We start from the raw sequence: 20,972 nt of genomic DNA, 5'->3' as shown, positions 1-20,972 counted from the left end.
AAGAGCAGTCAAGCTGATGCTGCAAAGGTTCTAGTCCCGCCTAGAGGGGAACCACATCCTCAATCAGTCAGACAGCATGATTGTAGTTGCATAAGTGAACAATCAGTAGTGAACAAGAAGCCCAGTACTATCTGCTGAAGCGATGGAAATCATGCAGTGGGCATAAGAACGGCTATGGTGGGTCAGACTATGATCCATCTAGCCCAGGATCTTGTCTTCCAACTGTGGCCAGTGCCAGGTGCTTCAGAGGGAATGAACAGAACAGGGCAATTTACCAAGTGATCCATCCCCTGTTGTCCAGTCGCAGCTTCTGGGCAGAGCATTCTCTCCTCTCCCTCAGGGCAGTTCATGTAAAGGGAGACTGGCTTAGTAGGCATGAGGTGAAAAACTCTTGAGTGGTGTCTGAATAAGGAAGTCAGAGTTAATTGTCCCTTGTTGAGCCTGCCTTCACAAACCTATCTGCAAACCACATGAACTTGAAACGACCAAAATACTGCACCAGGCAGGTGGACTCCAGGTGCATGGGGACAGATGGCCTACCTTACAGATGGCCTCATGGCCTCCTCTTTGCGTTTCCATTATTAGGGAAAGTGGTCCAGAAGATAAAATGAGCTGGTGACAATAATATTGGTATTCCCACATCGGTCAAGGAGAGCCTGGTGTTCAGACCTGAGAGAGCTGAAATTAGGACTGCCACTACAGCCCCAGTGAGACAGGACATCTTCTCACAAGGTCCTCTTTTTCATCAGTCCCCAGCTGGCTGCACCTAACAGCCTGGCTATTGAAAGAGAAGTGCTAATGTCATTGGGTTTGTCCGCCAAAGTCAGGCCACTTCTTTCTTCTTTGCTCCAACCCCTCATAGAATCATAGAATATCAGGGTTGGAAGGGACCCCAGAAGGTCATCTAGTCCAACCCCCTGCTCGAAGCAGGACCAATTCCCAGTTAAATCATCCCAGCCAGGGCTTTGTCAAGCCTGACCTTAAAAACCTCTAAGGAAGGAGATTCCACCACCTCCCTAGGTAACGCATTCCAGTGTTTCACCACCCTCTTAGTGAAAAAGTTTTTCCTAATATCCAATCTAAACCTCCCCCACTGCAACTTGAGACCATTACTCCTCGTTCTGTCATCTGCTACCATTGAGAACAGTCTAGAGCCATCCTCTTTGGAACCCCCTTTCAGGTAGTTGAAAGCAGCTATCAAATCCCCCCTCATTCTTCTCTTCTGCAGGCTAAACAATCCCAGCTCCCTCAGCCTCTCCTCATAAGTCATGTGTTCCAGACCCCTAATCATTTTTGTTGCCCTTCGCTGGACTCTCTCCAATTTATCCACATCCTTCTTGTAGTGTGGGGCCCAAAACTGGACACAGTACTCCAGATGAGGCCTCACCAATGTCGAATAGAGGGGAACGATCACATCCCTCGATCTGCTCGCTATGCCCCTACTTATACATCCCAAAATGCCATTGGCCTTCTTGGCAACAAGGGCACACTGCTGACTCAGACAGAGACAAACACCTACAAGATCTTTATCAAGCATTCTTACAGCTACAATGCCCACTTGTGGAAGTGAAGAAACAGATTGATAGAGCCAGAAGTCACCTACTACAGGACAGGTCTAACAAAGAAAATAACAGAACGCCACTAGCCGTCACCTTCAGCCCCCAACTAAAACCCCTTCAGATCAGCGGCACTGCTATGGGTACCCGCATGGCCCCACAGTATGCCAACATTTTTATGGCTGATTTAGAACAACGCTTCCTCAGCTCTCGTCCCCTAAAGCCCCTACTCTACTTGCGCTATATTGATGACATCTTCATCATCTGGACCCATGGAAAAGAAGCCCTTGAGGAATTCCACCATGATTTCAACAATTTCCATCCCACCACCAACCTCAGCCTGGTCCAGTCCACACAAGAGATCCACTTCCTGGACACTACAGTGCTAATAAACAATGGTCACATAAACACCACCCTATACCGGAAACCTCCTGACCGCTATTCCTACCTGCATGCCTCCAGCTTTCACCCTGACCACACCACACGATCCATCGTCTACAGCCAAGCTCTGCGATACAACCGCATTTGCTCCAACCCCTCAGACAGAGACAAACACCTACAAGATCTCTGTCAAGCTTTCTTACAACTACAATACCCACCTGCTGAAGTAAAGAAACAGATTGATAGAGCCAGAAGAGTTCCCAGAAGTTACCTACTACAGGACAGGCCTAACAAAGAAAATAACAGAACGCCACTAGCCGTCACCTTCAGCCCCCAACTAAAACCCCTCCAACGCATTATTAAGGATCTATAACCTATCCTAAAGGATGACCCAACACTCTCACAAATCTTGGGAGACAGGCCAGTCCTTGCCTACAGACAGCCCCCCAACCTGAAGCAAATACTCACCAACAACCACATACCACACAACAGAACCACTAACCCAGGAACTTATCCTTGCAACAAAGCCCATTGCCAATTGTGCCCACATATCTATTCAGGGGACACCATCACAGGGCCTAATAACATCAGCCACACTATCAGAGGCTCGTATACCTGCACATCCACCAATGTGATATATGCCATCATGTGCCAGCAATGCCCCTCTGCCATGTACATTGGTCAAACTGGACAGTCTCTACGTAAAAGAATAAATGGACACAAATCAGATGTCAAGAATTATAACATTCATAAACCAGTCGGAGAACACTTCAATCTCTCTGGTCACGCAATCACAGACATGAAGGTCGCTATCTTAAAACAAAAAAACTTCAAATCCAGACTCCAGCGAGAAACTGCTGAATTGGAATTCATTTGCAAATTGGATACTATTAATTTAGGCTTAAATAGAGACTGGGAGTGGCTAAGTCATTATGCAAGGTAGTCTATTTCCTCTTGTTTTTTCCTACCCCCCCCCCCCCCCCGCCCAGATGTTCTGGTTTAACTTGGATTTAAACTTGGAGAGTGGTCAGTTTGGATGAGGTATTACCAGCAGGAGAGTGAGTTTGTGTGTGTATGGGGGTGGGGGGGATGTGAGAGAACCTGGATTTGTGCTGGAAATGGCCCACCTTAATTATGCACATTGTAGGGAGAATGGTCACTTTGGATGAGCTATTACCAGCAGGAGAGTGAATTTGTGTGTGTGGTTTTTGGGAGGGGGGTGAGGGGGTGAGAGAACTTGGATTTGTGCAGGAAATGGCCCAACTTTCTTATCATGCACATTGTGTAAAGAGTTGTCACTTTGGATGGGCTATCACCAGCAGGAGAGTGAATTTGTGTGGGGGGGTGGAGGGTGAGAAAACCTGGATTTGTGCTGGAAATGGCCCACCTGATGATCACTTTAGATAAGCTATTACCAGCAGGACAGTGGGGTGGGAGGAGGTATTGGTTCATATTCTCTGTGTATAAATAAAGCCTGCTGCAGTTTCCACGGCATGCATCCGATGAAGTGAGCTGTAGCTCACGAAAGCTCATGCTCAAATAAATTGGTTAGTCTCTAAGGTGCCACAAGTACTCCTTTTCTTTTTGCGAATAGAGACTAACACGGCTGTTACTCTGAAATCTTCCTTCCATGCCTCCCAAGAAGTGATTCTCCCTCCATTGTGTCCACAGTTTTTTTCCACAGTTACTCTTGGCTACTTGACTCATGTTAAAAATATGAATGTTTTATCCTTTTGAAGAGGTGCAATGTTCAAAGTGTAGATGAATTTACATTCATTTTGCGAAGACATTCCAAACAAGAAAATCTTACAGAAGTATGATGTAAAATGTGTGAACTGTTCATAGTACTGTCTCTTCCTTCGCACAGGGAGAACACTTGTTCTTCTTCTACTGAGAGAGGAAAATACATATCATAGTTCAGACTTAATGTTGATCCAGTGAATGAATGAATGGGCAAATGTTTAACCTTTTGTTAACAATTCTCTTCAGTCTCACATCATGTATGTGGATTATCTAGATTCCCTTAGTGAAGCTCTTGCATCTTGTTCACCCTGGCTGCGGCTTGTTTGTTTAGCACCAGTAATGCGCTTGGTGCTGCACATACCTAATATGAGGATAATCCTTGCCCTGCCTGCTTTGCAGGTTTAAAGTTATGCTAGAGGAATACAAGACTCTATCCAGAGATTGAGACAACTTAGTTTCTGTGTTTAGTTATAAACTTGCTTTTTTTGGGACTTGCAGAAATGGGTTTTTAACAGGGAGAATTGTGGCTTGACGTAATGGGACGGGGATTGCATTCCATGAGTAGGGAGCAGCATGAGAAAAAAGGCACAGATTGGGGTAGCAGAAAGGAACTAATGAAAAATCAAAACTCATTGTTTGCAAAGCAAAGAGATCAAATGGGAATGTGCTGGGAGGAACAGTCATCAGTGTCTTAGGTTGCTTAGAAGGAGTCAGTGGAGGGATTCTGAGTCAGGGGAAATGGTTTCTGTGTTGTGCCTTGCAGGTGAAGCAATACAGGACAGCTGCTTGGGGAGGGTGTGGCAAAAGTAGTTTAAAGCCACCTTCGTGTTGCTTCAATTCTTGGCATTCTGGAAACCGCTGCAGCTACCAGAGGCTTCTCTAATTGGCTGCAACCTAATTGAAGAAGGCCATGGGCTATGCTATAGCCCAATGTAGTTCAGAGTTTCTATGGCACTCACCCCTACAGAGGATCCCCTTCCAGTATGCCCTCTACCAAGCACCAGGTGGGGCAGCATAAGTTGACTCTTTGTATTTTCTGTTCTAGAAGAATTCTTCCCTAGCCAGTTGTGGAACCTATATGGTCTCTCTATGCTGCTTGAATGGCATATATGGGCCTGAGCTAGAATTGACCAAGGGTGCTTGAGATGTGGTTCAATCAGGTGATGGGTAAGCCAGGCTCAGGGCCTGCTATAGAAAAGTTATGGCTGTGCAAGGTGACCCCGTGAAAAGTGGGTGGTGAAGCAGCCTCACTTGGTGGGGCTCATGGTGGCAACTACCGTTGTGCTCCCCTGGTGGAATCTTTAAATGTGAGTGGTGAAACATAGCTCTCTCCCCCCTTGGGATAAAGCCTTCTGGAGTGCAAGTGGTCCATTTGCATCTCTTTGGACCAGCTGGGGGAATCTGACTCTATACTTTTCAAGGATGCGTGTCATTTTTGTGCCAGTGACTCGTTATTGTACTGGGACCCCTTAATTTGTCTATATTTATGCCTTGCAAACATGTCCCTCTGGGTCACCTTATTACCCCAAATGCTCCTTAATGACAGTAGCTTTGTCTTGTTTCCTTTCTGTAACTGAAGAGAAAATTTCAGTTAATATGTTATATCATGTTCATATTCAAAGGCAAACTGTTTAGGAGAATGCATACTTACTTTAATTGTGCATTTGTGTGTTTTATTTAGTAAATTGTATCCTTCACAAAGTTCTTAGCTCTGTGTAAGTCATTGTTTGATTTGTCCCTGTAGGAGCCATATTATGTCCGATGCATTAAGCCCAATGAAAAAAAATCATCACAGCTGTTTGATGAAGAACGTTGCAGGCATCAAGTGGAATACCTTGGACTTCTGGAGAATGTCAGGGTCCGACGGGCAGGATTTGCCTACCGCCAAACATATGAAAAGTTTCTTCACAGGTGAGAAGGGAATTAGTGCATGCTTTTTTTTGAGATGTTTGCCGGCTTTCTAGGCTATTGGTTGAGCTGCACAATCTAATGATCTGCCTTCACTATGATCTGTAAATATAGAATCCTTTAGTCTGGTGATCTTCAGTCATGAATGGTACACATATATTGTTTCTTTTTTGAGCACACACTAGTGGCTTGGATAAAACACTGTTGGTCACAGAAGGGTGCTGGCTGTTCAGCCTGCTATGGCAGCAGATGCACAGACTTGAGGAGTGCATTCTTCATGGCCTACCATTTTCCACCCTTTATAAACAGCAGGGATGAAAACCCCATGACCCCAATTAGACTGAACCAGTGTTCTGTTACTGTCTTAGTATTGTTAGAATTAATGGACAATGAGGATCCTCCCCACAAAAATTAACTCTAGACACAGAATTAAATAGTGTCTTTTGTTTTCTTTTCTAAATTTTGTCTTATATTTTGGAGAAGTATGGAAAGTTTCCTTTCCTGGGGGAGAAAAACACTTTTCAAATATGGAGTGACATTACATGGGTCAGAAAGGAAACCTTTGGACTCAGTGAATTTATAAATAGAAGGTGGGAGGATAGGAATGAGATGATATGACATGACCCCATGAAAACATGATTTTTGATGCATGCCGCACTCTGTATTTATTAGGTAGAAATGTTGCTTAAGCTAAGGGCTTGTCTTCACTACCGGGGAGATAGACGCTGCAATTGATGCAACGGGTGTTGATTTAGCAGGTCTAATGAAGACCCGCAAAATCGATGGTAGAGAGCTCTCCAAGAAGAGTAAGGTAAGTCAACGGGAGAGCATCCCCCATCGACACAGTGCAGTGAAGATGAATAAAGTAGCTGGGGTGAATAACGTAGCTGGAGTAGTGTAATTTAGGTCGGCTTACCCTGGTAGTGAAGACAAGCCCTAAGGTTTCTTACCATGTATGTAAAGTACTGTGCATATCTAGAATTTCATCATCTTGCTCGAAAGAACAAGGGGTCCTTGTGGCACCTTAGAGATGAACAAATTTATTTGAGCATAATAAACCTGAAGCAAATACTCACCAGCAACCACACAACAAAAACACTAACCCAGGAACCTATCCTTGCAACAAAGCCTGTTGCCAACTCTGTCCACATATCTATTCAAGGGACGCCATCATAGGATCTAATCACATCAGCCACACTATCAGAGGCTTGTTCACCTGCACATCTACCAATGTGATATATGCCATCATTCATCACGTGCCAGCAATGCACCTCTGCCATGTACATTGGCCAAACCAGACAGTCTCTACGCAAAAGAATAAATGGACACAAATCAGATGTCAAGAATTATTACATTCAAAAACCAGTTAGAGAACACTTCAACCTCCCTGGACACTCAACTGCAGATCTAAAAGTCTCAATTATTCAACAAAAAAACTTCAAAAACGGACTCCACCAAGAAACAGTAGAACAGGAATTAATCTGCAAACCATTAAAATAGGCTTGAATAAAAACTGGGAGTGGATGAGTCATTACACTAACTAAAAACTATTTCCCCAGGCTAATTTTCCCCCTACTGTTACTCACACCTTCTTGTCAACTGTTTGAAATGGGCCATCCTAATTATCACTACAAAAGTTTTTTTTTCTCCTGCTGATAATAGCCCACCTTAATCGATTGATCTCGTTAGAGCTGGTATGGCAACCCCCATTTTTTCATGTTCTCTGTGTGTGTACGTATGTATATATGTATCAGCAGTCTGTATCAACAGAAACAACCAAGAGGACTTGTGGCACCTCAGAGGCTAAAATTCATTTGAGCAGAAGCTTTCATGGGCTAAAGCCCATTTCATCAGATGACACACACACACACACACACACACTCTTCCTACTGTATTTTCCACTACATGCATCTGATGAAGTGGGCTTTAGCCCATGAAAGCTTCTGCTCAAATAAATTTTAGCCTCTGAGGTGCCACAAGTACTCCTCGTTTCTGCTGATATAGACTAACACGGCTGCCATTCTGAAACATATCCTCTTGCTAGTGGATCATTGAATTGGTTTTGGTTTTTCACTCATTTGAGCAAGTGAGAAACTGACCCTGAGTGTGGGAAGAATAAGCGAGTGTTGGAAAGAAAGAATTGGAAGAACTGCTGTTCTTAATGACTGATATGGCTTTGATGGGATTTTTCCAGTAGCTGAAGAGTAACAGAAGAGTATGGTTCAACAAATAGTATTTACTGTATTTCATTTTTGTCATGAACTGTCACTTTTCAACATCATACAAGTTTAGGGCTTGATTCTGCCCTCAGTCACACATGCACGTTATCAGGAATCCATTAAAATCCGCTCTTATGATTGCACAAGAAGCTATTGTTTAGTGGATATATGATAAGCTCTTGTATGTCTGAGAGCAAAACGAAGCTAATAGCTGGAAAATTAGATTCATGTATAGCAATTGGTATGACCTTTTAAACCTTTGTTGCATTGCTTAGCCCTAACACACTCGATATCTCACTTTATTAGCAGAAGTGAGAGAAACAATAATTAACATACTGTATTCTGACCTCACTCTCTTTAGTTAGAACTTATATTCAAGAAAGCTCCCACTGCAGTCACAGTGAGTCTGGTTATTTAAGAACTGAGTAGAGATCCTAGAACCTGGCCAAATATCACTTTCAGTAAAGTAAGATCAAGCATATTTAGATCAAGCCCACAGTCAATCTGTTTTCACTGGCATCCTTCGGATAAAATGCATCTTGAAATCAATACGTTGTCATTAAATGCTTGTGTGTTGCATTATTGGTTTTAACATCTAAATTGCCAAAAATCTTATGGCTTGGTATTTTGTGGGGACGGTGGTGGCCAGGAAGCTTGGTTTCTTGAGGATATAATCGAACACTTTTCATTGTTGACATTCCCAGTTCTAATGTCTCTTCTAAAGTAACATTAAGTGTGGCATGAAAATAACACTGGAAACCCCACCAGCTGAATTGTTGTGATAGAAATATTGCACTTCATGTTCAACCCCGAGTTTATCAGCAAATATTATGTCTGAATTTCAGGAGACTTCCATTGAGGATTGTAGGTTTTAGAAAGCAACCTTTCTTCTTTCTGTACAGTTTTCTTCTGTAGTTTAAAAATGAAGGGGAGAGAAAAACAAAGGAGTGCAGACAAGGATGTTTAATGTATGGATGACCTTGAAGGCTGTTGAGATCTTTAGGCATGGGGGAGGGGAAGAGCTATTCTGTCAGGCAGCAGATTTATTCTGGGTCCTGCTTCATTATATTTAGCAGTAAAGTTTTGGGATTTTGACTTGGTAGGGGATCGGGGTCATGCTCTTTGCCTCAGGGAAGGAATTAGTGAGCTTGCATTGCACATGCTGCTGGAGAAAGATGGAAAGCCTGCAGCAGTATTCTGGCAATGTTAATACTACCAGTTGTTGCATTAAGAGAGAGTGAGCGTAAAACTGCCCTGCATTAAATTGATACCTGTAATGTTGTCTAAATGTTGGATCTCTTTTGTTGATGCAGCCTTGTCTCTTCTGGGGATTTTAATTTCTCTCCACCTCTTTCATAAAATATTCCTCCACCTTGTTGTACAGGTTTTAGATCTGACATTTTATTCCTCTTGTCTGACCCCATCAGGTCTGCTTAATAAAAGACTGATTTGTTCTGTCACCCTGATTGTCTTTCATCTAATGTGAAATGTCTAAGGTGAAAGATTTTTCCATTTCATGTCCCAGTGAATTAATTATAGCAGAAACATTTTTCCACTGGGAATAGAGAGCAGAGATCTGAAACCAAACGAAAGTTTTTTGGTATGTGTGTGTAAAATATTTAAGTACTGCATAATATTTGAGAGTGAGAACTCTGAGCCCTTCCAAATATAAATGCAAAAACTTTTCATCGTGAGACGATGAGGGATATTTTAAAAATATCAGCTTTTATACACTTTAGCATACTCTTAATAAACAATCATGTTGTGCCTTCCATTACAGTCTGTCACTGATATACTGGGGCCTGCTTCGAACCATGGGCTAGAGCAGGTTTTTTGCTGTCAAGTTTGTTCAGAGGTTAATTTTAATAGAACAGTGACAGTATTGTATATATTTTAGTCAGTTTAATACTCTCTTTTTTGTTATAGAATGAACCCCAGCAGCTTTATATTAGACCCTATTTCCTATAAAAAGGTTTTCTAAGGTTGTGACACCAGATTTGTGGTTGTCCATCTAACATTTATTTCTGAATTAGCTTGCCAACTGAAAAAAATCCATGCCTAGAAAATTGGGATTGAATTTTGACTTCTCAGTTCATGGGTTTTTAAATGGGCAAATAGTTAAAACTATGTTGAATGTGTTTCCTTTAGAACATGAATAGGGATAATGTTGTTATGGTGAAATTGCCTATTGCATTATTGATTAGGTCTGTAAGTCATATGCAGAAAATTCATCGTTGCTCCCTTGCAAAAGCCTGTTTATCCAATCAGCACTTCTCAAATATAGCATACGTTATAGCAGAGCAGAGTCAGATCTGATTATTTTCCCGTTTGATTCATAGTTGTTTAATGCTGAACTGTTTTCTGCTTCTCTTTGTTTGTGTGTGGGGAGTTTGGAAAAGTGAGTAATTAAATGCCTGATAAAGGAGAATAGTTCTTGCACCCACCTACTTGATGATCAGCTTGTGATGGGATGCAGCCTGAAACTGGGGTACCTCTGAGCCCTCTGGCTTACCAACCTGGGCTCTCTCTCACTGTGATGCTGTTGCTAAGCCACAAACCTCTCCAGGTACTGCACTTACACAGACATCCACAGTCAGGGACACACCCATCTGAGTTACATGAATGCTTTTGCCAGCCGCTCATGAACCAACAATCGAGAGGCTCCAGCCAATTCCCTCAGCTCCCCAGCCTGAGACCATAGAGCAGTACCATCTTGCCCTGGTCAGAAGCCTGACCAGTATAAGTTTTATTACCCAGTTTGCCACTTCTTCAAAAGAAAGAGGATATGCACCAGCTTTTGTTCACTGAGTAGATTCCTCAAGCATTTCAACAAATATGAACGGTTTTAGGTAAAATATAAAATAGATTTATTAACTGCAAAAAGATAGATTTTAAGTGATTATAAGTAATAAGCATACAGATCAAAGTTAGTTACCTAAGAAATAAAAGTAAAATTGCAATCTGAGTTCTTTTAACTAGACTGGATTTGAATCAAACAGTATCTCACCCTGGTAGATGGTATAGTTCCTGAATACACAGGCCTCTCCTTTCTAGCCTGGGACCACCTCCCCTGTTCAATCTTTGTTCTCCAGATGTGTTTGCATGTGTTGAGTTGTGGGGGAAGGGAGAGGCCAAGTGATGATGTCACTTCCCCTCTTTTGTAGTTTCTTTCAGCTTCCTGGAAAGAACCTTTGCTATGGTATGAGTCAAGTGTAGAATCATAGAATATCAGGGTTGGAAGGGACCTCAGGAGGTCATCTAGTCCAACCCCCTGCACAAAGCAGGACCAACCCCAACTAATCATCCCAGCCAGGTCTTTGTCAAGCCAGGCCATAAAAACCCTAAGGATGGAGATTCCATCACCTCCCTAGGTAACCCATTCCAGTGCTTCACCACCCTCCTAGAGAAATAGTTTTTCCTAATATCCAACCTAGGCTTCCCCCACTGTCATCTGCCACCACTGAGAACAGCCTAGCTCCATCCTCTTTGGAATCTCCCTTCATGTAGTTGAAGACTGCTATCAAATCCCCCCTCACTCTTCTCTTCTGCAGACTAAATAATCCCAGTTCCCTCAGCCTCTCCTCATAAGTCATGTGCCCCAGCTCCCTGATCATTTTGGTTGCCCTCTTCTGGATGCTCTCCAATTTATCCACATACTTTCTGTAGTGGGGACCCCAAAATTGGATGCAATACTCCAGATGTGGCCTCACCAGTGCTGAATAGAGGGGAATAATCACTTCCCTCCATCTGCTGGCAGTGCTCCTACTAATGCAGACCAGTATGCTGTTAATCTTCTTGGCAACAAGGGCACACTGTTGACTCATATTCAGCTTCTTGTCTGCTGTAATCCCCAGGTTCTTTTCTGCAGAATTGCCTCTTAGCCAGTCGGTCTCTAGCCTGTAGCAGTGCAAGGGATTCTTCCATCCTAAGTGCAGGACTCTACACTTGTCCTTGTTGAACCTCATTAGATTTCTTTTGGCCCAATCCTCCAATTTGTCTAGGTCCCTGTGGACCCTATCGCTACCCTCCAGTTATCTACCTCTCCCCCGAGCTTAGTGTCATCCACGAACTTGCTGAGGGTGTAATCGATCCCATCATCCAGATCATTAATAAAGATGTTGAACAAAACTGTTCTCAAGACAAACCCCTGTGGCACTCTGCTTGATACAGGCTACCAACAAGACATCAAGCCGTTGATCACAACCCGTTGAGCCCAGTGATCTAGCCAGCTTTCTATCCACCTTATAGTCCATTCATCCCGCCCATACTTCTTTAACTTGCTGGCAAGAATACTGTGGGAGACCATATCAAAAGCTTTGCTAAAGTCAAGATATACCACATCCACTGCTTCCCCATATCCACAGAGACAGTTATCTCATCATAGAAGGCAATCAGGTTGGTCAGGCATGACTTACCCTTGGTGAATCCATGTTGACTGTTCCTGATCATTTTCCTCTCCTCCAAGTGCTTCAAAATGAATTTCTTGAAGACCTGCTCCATGATTTTTCCAGGGACTGAGGTGAAGCTGACCAGTCTGTAGTTCCCTGGATTCTCCTTCTTCCCTGTTTTTAAAGAGGGGCACTAGATTTCCCTTTTTCCAATCATCCGGGACCTTCCCCGATAGCCACGAGTTTTCAAAGATAATGGCCAATGACTCTGCAATCACATCAGCCAACTCCCTCAGCATCCTCGGGTGCATTAGATCTGGACCCATGGACTTATAGAATCATAGAATATCAGGGTTGGAAGGGACCTCAGGAGGTCATCTAGTCCAACCCCCTGCTCAAAGCAGGACTAATCCCAAACTAAATCATCCCAGCCAGAGCTTTGTCAAGCCTGACCTTAAAAATATCTAAGGAAGGAGATTCTACCACCTCCCTAGGTAACGCATTCCAGTGTTTCACCACCCTCCTAGTGAAAAAGTTTTTCCTAATATCCAACCTAAACCTCCCCCACTGCAACTTGAGAGCATTACTCCTCGTTCTGTCATCAGCTACCACTGAGAACAGTCCAGATCCATCCTCTTTGGAACCCCCTTTCAGGTAGTTGAAAGCAGCTATCAAATCCCCCCTCATTCTTCTCTTCTGCAGACTAAACAATCCCAGTGCCCTCAGCCTCTCCTCATAAGTCATGTGTTCCAGTCCCCTAATCATTTTTGTTGCTCTCCGCTGGACTCTTTCCAATTTTTCCACATCCTTCTTGTAGTGTGGGGCCCAAAACTGGACACACTACTCCAGATGAGGCCTCACCAATGTCGAATAGAGGGGAACGATCACATCCCTCGATCTGCTGGCAATGCCCCTACTTATACATCCCAAAATGCCATTGGCCTTCTTGGCAACAAAGGCACACTGTTGACTCATATCCAGCTTCTCGTCCACTGTAATCCCTAGGTCCTTTTCTGCAGAACTGCTGCCGACCCATTCAGTCCCTAGTCTGTAGTGGTGCACGGGATTCTTCCATCTTAAGTGCAGGGCTCTGCACTTGTCCTTGTTGAACCTCATCAGATTTCTTTTGGCCCAATCCTCTAATTTGTCTAGGTCCCTCTGTATCCTATCCCTACCCTCAGCGTATCTACCTCTCCTCCCAGTTTAGTGTCATCCACAAACTTGCTGAGGGTGCAATCCACCCCATCCTCCAGATCATTAATGAAGATATTGAACAAAACTGGCCCCCCAGGACCAACCCTTGGGGCACTCCACTTGATACCGGCTGCCAACTAGACATGGAGCCATTGATCACTACCCGTTGAGCCCGACAATCTAGCTGACTTTCTCTCTACCTTATAGTCCATTCATCCAGCCCATACTTCTTTAACTTGCTGGCAAGAATACTGTGGGAGACTCTGTCAAAAGCTTTGCTAAAGTCAAGGAAGAAGACGTTTACCGATTTCCCCTCATCCACAGAGCCACTTATCTCATCATAGAAGGCAATTAGATTAGTCAGGCATGACTTTCCCTTGGTGAATCCATGCTGACTGTTCCTGATCACTTTCCTCTCCTCTATGTGCTTCAGAATTGATTCCTTGAGAACTTCCTCCATGATTTTTCCAGGGACTGAGGTGACACTGACTGGCCTGTAGTTCCCAGGATCATCCTCCTTCCCCTTTTTAAGGATGGGCACTAAATTAGCCTTTTTCCAGTTGTCTGGGACCTCCCCCGATCGCCATGAGTTTTCAAAGATAATGGCCAATGGCTCTGCAATCACACCCGCCAACTCCTTTAGCATTCTCGGATGCAGCGCATCCCACCCCATGGAGTTGTGCTCCTCCAGCTTTTCTAAATAGTCCCGAACCACTTCTTTCTCCAGAAATGGCTGGTCACCTCCTCCCCATGCTGTGCTGCCCAGTGCAGTAGTCTGGGAGCTGATCTTGTTCGTGAAGACAGAGTCAAAAAAGCATTGAGTACATTAGCTTTTTCCACATCCTCTGTCACTAGGTTGCCTCCCTCATTCAGTAAGGAGCCCACACTTTCCTTGACTTTCTTCTTGTTGCTAACATACCTGAAGAAACCCTTCTTGTTACTCTTAACGTCCCTTGCTAGCTGCACCTCCAGGTGTGATTTGGCCTTCCTGATTTCACTCCTGCATGCCTGAGCAATATTTTTATACTCTTCCCTGGTCATTTGTCCAATCTTCCACTTCTTGTAAGCTTCTTTTTTGTGTTTAAGATCAGCAAGGATTTCACTGTTAAGCCAAGCTGGCCGCCTGCCATATTTACTATTCTTTCTACACATCGGGATGGTTTGTTCCTGTAACCTCAATAAGGATTCTTTAAAATACAGCCAGCTCTCCTGGACTCCTTTCCCCCTCATGTTATTCTCCCAGGGGATCCTACCCATCAGTTCCCTGAGGGAGTCAAAGTCTTCTTTTCTGAAGTCCAGGGTCCATATTCTGCTGCTCCCCTTCCTTCCCTGTGTCAGGATCATGAACTCGACCATCTCATGGTCACTGCCTCTGAGGTTCCCATTCACTTTAGCTTCCCCTACTAATTCTTCCCGGTTTGTTAGCAGCAGGTCAAGAAGACCTCTGCCCCTAGTTGGTTCCTCCAGCACTTGCACCAGGAAATTGTCCCCTACACAATTTTTTTTGTTCCAAAATCTTCCTGGATTGTCTGTGCACCGCTGTATTGCTCTCCCAGCATATATCAGGGTGATTGCAGTCTCCCATGAGAACCAGGGCCTGCGATCTAGTAACTTCTGTGAGTTGCCGGAAGAAAGCCCCGTCCACCTCATCCCCTGGTTCGGTGGTCTATAGTAGACTCCCACCACGACATCACCCTTGTTGCTCACACTTCTAAACTTAATCCAGAGACACTCAGGTTTTTCTGCAGTTTCATACTTGAGCTCTGAACAGTCATACTGCTCCCTTACATACAGTGCAACTCCCCCACCTTTTCTGCCCTGCCTGTCCTTCCTGAACAGTTGTGCGTGTCCAGCTTTTCTAAATAGTCCTTAACATGTTCTTTTACAATTGAAGGCTGCTCACCTCCTCCCCATACTGTGCTGCGCAGTGTAGCAGTCTGGGAGCTGACCTTGTTCGTGAAGACAGAGGCAAAAAAAGCATTGAGTACTTCAACTTTTTCCACATGCTTGCCTCCCCCATTTAGTATGGGTCCCACACTTTCCCTGACCACCTTCTTGTTGCTAACATACCTGTTGAAAGCAGCCTCTATTGTCTACGTGCTATCTCTGAGAAGTCTCCATTGTATACAGTTTCTAGGATTGTTGTTGTGAGTGTGGACTCCCTTTATTAGGCCATCATCAGCTACTCCATTGTTGTACCTGAAAGGCTGGTTGTGGGTGTTCCCAATCTTACACCATATTTCAATAACAAACACATAGCAGGACTTCATAACTTCCCATACAATGATAGCACATACAATCCAATAGGATATTAATGTTTGACAGATCAAGCCTTTTAAAATGATACCTCGCAAGGGGCATACTTTGTACCACACATATCATAATTATATCACCATGGTAAATGTAGAGGTGCCAGGGTACTGCTTTGGAGTGCAGAGTGCCACACAACTGCTTGCCACTTTCTAGCATAATGAAACTAATCTGGGAGTGGTACAGAAATGATGGGCAGGAGATGAGTGCAGGATTTTAAAAAGGTCCAGTTTTTCTGAATAAACATTAAGTACATAGCTCAATTTCAGTTGGCTTCTGCAAAGAAATAAGTTTAAATAAAGGTTTTGTTCTTAGCAAATGTTTAAAAACTGTTGAAGTGGAAAGTCTGGAAATAACTTGAGTTGAGTAGTGCATGCTTATCCTGCAAGGATCTATGGGTGGGCTCTGCCGTGTTGCATCTGTTCTTATTGGGGTGACTGTGGTAGTTCTTACTGGTATTCCACAAATCATCCATCCTCAGCTCTGCTTCTCGCATTCCTTTTTGTACTTCTCATGGAATCCCATCACATCCACAGAATATCTTAAGTTCCTACAGCCATCAGCGAACTGAAATCTTAATCTAAAAGATAAACTCTAAAATGTGTTTATGGGTTGGCTTGGGAGCACAGATGGGAAGTTGATGATGGATTTAATTTTTTTGTGTTAATCCAGGTACAAGATGGTCTCAGAATTTACTTGGCCAAACCATGACCTCTCTTCAGACAAAGAAGCTGTGAAGAAATTGATTGAGTGCTGTGGGTTTCAGCATGATGTAGCCTATGGGAAGACCAAGATTTTCATACGGACTCCACGGACGCTCTTCACCTTGGAGGATCTGCATGCCAAGATGCTTGTTAGAATTGTCCTCTTCCTACAGAAGGTAAAGTTAGCTTTAGTGCACTGATAAACCTCATTTTAGTGTTCATAAAATACCATCTCTCCTTACCAAGCCTTCTCAAGGTAATCTCACAAAGGTGATGAGTCTGCACAAAGCTTTAACAGAATTGCAGTTTATTTGATTTTTGAAAAGCTGTATTCAGCTCTTTCTATACTTTTCTACATAAAATGATGAACTAGAGTCCAATGAGACCTGATATGTTATAATGTGTCCTTTGTTGAACCTATAAACATGCTGTATATCCTTGCAAAATGTAAGATCTCCAACAAAGGTAGGTCTTTTTGAGACCTAGAGAATATTTATGAGTAAATTAACACACTTTGCCCAGAGGTTCACATAGAACATGTGGTTTGACTCAGGGGCCTGTGTGTTTATCCTTAGGGTAAATAGTTTTGACATTCTGTTACTACTAAGTCGAAGCAGAATGGCTCTGGATATATCAGGGCGCTACACTGACTTGGTCTAACCAAGGAGGAACAGCCAGAGATATATGATACTCTTGCTTATGGAAGATGTTCCTCTAAGCAATAGAAATTTGTAGTCTTTTTACTTAAGACTTATCTGTCTACTGAATTCTTTTCAGGAGTTTTTGGGACAGTTTCTGTTGGAGCAATCTGGCTTTGTAACATAGGCAATGTGAATTACGAAAAAGAGCTCCAGTGCTTTATGGAAGATCTGGGTTGCAGTCACATTCCTGGTTTCCTGCATCCCAGATGGCCATGTGCTGGCATGTATATGGCATTCTCCCATGGCTAGCAGGGCCATTCCGTTTTAGTGGGGAAAAAATTTCTTCCTGCTTGAAAGTTCCATGTGTCTTTCTCAATGTCCTGTTAATCTGATAAATCAGGGATTGATAAAATTATTTCAGCTTCCCTGATTTGCGTTGTTTAGTTCCTAGCTGGCCTTTATTACTTTGGGAGAGCCTGTCCAGGTGCCACCTGTTTATTTTATACCACTGAGTTCTATGTAAGTGAAGCATCCTCTGTCTTCTGCAACTGTAGAGAAGCTAAAGGAAAGAATTTCTTGAAATTTCTTATGCTAATCTGAAAGCGTTGTTAAGAAGTTTGCCTAAAAGGCAAGCTTTTGAAAGAAGTAGGTCTTGAAAGTGAGACATCCCCATGGTTGGAGCTGGGGAGATATAAACAGGGCCTTTGATCCTTACTTGTCTAATTGAGGATAGTAGCCACTGACATTTGGGTGTTAGAAGTTACAATAGAGGTGTTTAAAGCCCCATGGAATGGTACGCATTTATTAGAGAGACTGCAAAAGCTTTGTAAACCATGTAGATGGATCACACCATTTTTATTAAATGGCCCAATGAATTGAAAATTGTATTTCTCTATTGATATCTTATATAGGTTTGCAAGACAGTCAGACTAAATTAAACCTTTTAGGTTCATGACACTTCTTTGAATGAATAACCTCTAACATTCTTGCAAATCCAAGACCACTATGTCCAGTTACTGTTTCTCCTTATCATTGGAGGTTGAGCAATTTGGGTTTCCCTGTAGTTAACAAATTACTGGGAGAACACATTATTGACAAATGTAGATGTATAAATTTCCATTTCTGATTAAATGGCTGAAGGAAATGGGAGGTGAGCTGGATCAGAGGTCTGGATCAGAGGTCCCCAAACTGTGGGGCATGCCTGGGCCAGCCCCCATGGCGGGGTGAGAAGGGAGTGCCACTCAGCCCCTCTGCCTGGCTCCGTCTCCAGCATCGACCCCGTCTCTGTTCCAGGCCCTGACTGTGGCTCTGTTCCTGGGCTGGGGGCGGAGGCAGAGCTGCACCAGGCTGCGGGCCTGGCTGCTGACCCCAGTCCCCGCTGCAACCCAGCTGCGGCCCTGCCCCTGCTCCCGGTCCCATCCCCAACCTTGGCTGCAGTTTTGTTCTTGGCCTGACGCCAAGTTTGGGGGCGGGGCTGGGAAGGGAACTGAACAGGGCCCGGCTGCCAGCCCCCACTGCAGCCTGGCTGTGGCTCCGGCTCTGGCCCCAGACCCACCCCCAGCTGCAGTTCCAGCCTCGGCCCCCTCACCCATGTCCACGTCACATAAGAACGGCCACACTGGGTCAGACCAAAGGTTCATCTAGCCCAGTATCCTGTCTTCCGACAGTGGCCAATGCCAGGTGCCCCAGAGGGAATGAACAGAATAGGGAACCATCAAGTGATCCATCCCCTGTTGCCCATTCCCAGCTTCTGGAAAACAGAGGCTAGGGACACCATCCCTGCCCCTTGATGGACCTATCCTCCATGAATTTATCTAGTTCTTTTTTTAATCCCCTTGTAGTCTTAGCCTTCACTCCCATCTTGGGGGTGGGGCACAGACAGGGGTAAGTGAGGGTGAGATGCTGAAAAGTGTGGGGACTGCTGGTCTGGATTTAAGGATCACAGGTGTTGAAAGGTAATAAAAATCCTTACGCAGGTGTGTCAATTAAAGCCTGTTAAACAGAATGGGCCAAAACATGATAGAAAAATGGATTGACAAACTGCTGAGATGGCTGTTGGCTTTCCTTATCAATGTACAGTAAAGACCAAAATTGCAACCCTTGACTTAACCTGGACCGGCTCCTATGGACCTGGAAGAGAGCAGAAGTAAATAAATTGTTCTTTGCCTACAGAAGAAAAGTAGCTGAATTTGTAACTGGGCCCACTTTTTGGCTGTATGAGAACTTGGTGGACTGACAGAATGGGTGGCAGGTATATGTTGTGCGTCAGACTATAAACTGGCTAATTTTGATTCTTCGTTCTTAGTATCTTTTTATTGGTTTTCCTTTTGTTTTAAGTTGAGGAAAAATGGTAAATGCTAGACCTACCAAGCATACCTGAAATAACATGCATATTAGTCCTGGGTGAATTCTATAGCAAAAAATCTATATATTTTTAAATTCTGCAAAATTCTGCATTTTTTATTTGTGAAAATAATACAGTATAATCATGCCAGTTTGTTATTTTGGTAATGTATTTCAAAATACCCGTGAGCAAGTATGTTTGTAACAATACAGACAAAAAACATTCAGGAAATGTTTTTTGACAGATTCCTTACTAGGTGTATTAATACAGAACTTTGAGTAATAATTAATTTAAACTACAGTACAGGAACTTATTTCCCGCATCCCTCAGAAGCAGTGCAAAGCTTTGGGGGAGTCAGGGGTAATGGAGGGACTGAGAGAGAGAGGGAGGGAGCCTGGGAGTGAACGTGGAGGGTTGTTGGGTGTGGGTGAGAGAAATATAGAAATATAGTTTTTTCCCTGTGGGTGGGGGGGAGGTATCGTTAGGGAGCCTCCCTGATACAGACCCTGGCTGACCCCAGCACATCTGCCCCGTCCCCATAGATTCATAGGACTGGAAGGGACCATGTGTCCCTGCACCCCCACTCAGTTACCCCTCTGCCAGTCCCCATGTGGTCCTGTGCTCCCCATCACCATGTGGCCCTGCACCTCCATTCAGCCCCCATCCCAGTCTGTCCCCCCAACTAGCCTTTCTGAAGCCAGCAGCCCCGTGTGCCCCACTCTACCTGTTTCTCCCCCCTCTTCGCCCCCATGCCTCCTTGATCACTTGATGATTATCTGTTCTGTTCATTCCCTCTGAAGCATCTGGCGTTGGCCAGTTTTGGAAGACAGGATATTGGGCTAGATGGACCATTGGTCTAACCTAGTATGGCCGCTCTGATGTTCCTCTCCTGGCCCCATAGGCAAGGCACTGTGAGTAATGCAGCCTCCTCTTCCTTCCTTCCTCTGTAGCTCACTGCTACAGATGATGAGCTGGCTGCCCTCTCTTCTGGTGCCACAGCAGCCCCTTGTGGGTGAAAGACATAACTGCAGCACCTCTCCGGTGGAATATATTTTCTGTGGAGAGAATAAATCTGCAGGGATATGAATTCTGCACGTGCTCAATGGCACAAAATTCCCCCCAGGAGTAGCATATGAACCTCCTGAGAGTAGCCTGGTATGAGGGGGACTCTGTAGTAGGCTGTGTACAGAGAAGCAACATAGCCTTGAGCATGGGATTGGAGTCCAGATGTCCTGATTTCTAATCCTTTCTGCTGCTGATTTACTGAGGTGTGATGAGCAAGTCACTTAATATCTCTATCTCCTCATCTATAAAATGGGGCTAATACTTACTTGTGTACCTGCATAGGGCTTTTTAGTCTATACAGCACTTTAAGAATGAAAAGTGCTGTATGAGCAGACGGTATTGTCATTACAGTCTCTTCAAATCATTAGCATGTACAATGCACGCTGTTCATTAATTCTCCTTTAATAAAATATAATAAATGAGTAATCCCTGGAAAACCTCTGTATTCATCTGGGTTTGTGAAAGGGGAAAGCAGTGGACATGTAATTCCTTGACTTTAGCAAAGCTTTTGATACGGTC

General features: G+C 44.0%; 1 protein-coding gene across 1 annotated transcript in view; it reads left to right on the top strand.

The window, feature by feature from the left end:
* Positions 1–20,972, top strand: part of MYO1D (myosin ID) — a 351,624-nt gene that overhangs the window by 149,272 nt on the left and 181,380 nt on the right. Inside the window, exons 15-16 of the mRNA XM_084615957.1 lie at positions 5,425–5,591; positions 16,372–16,579. Of these exons, the coding sequence (XP_084472083.1) occupies positions 5,425–5,591; positions 16,372–16,579 (375 nt within the window). The remainder of the gene's footprint in view (positions 1–5,424; positions 5,592–16,371; positions 16,580–20,972) is intronic.

This window comes from Lepidochelys olivacea (genome assembly GCF_965140295.1).
Source record: "Lepidochelys olivacea isolate rLepOli2 genome assembly, chromosome: 27".
Classification (NCBI taxonomy): domain Eukaryota; kingdom Metazoa; phylum Chordata; order Testudines; family Cheloniidae; genus Lepidochelys; species Lepidochelys olivacea.
This window is presented reverse-complemented; position numbering and strand designations above follow the sequence as displayed.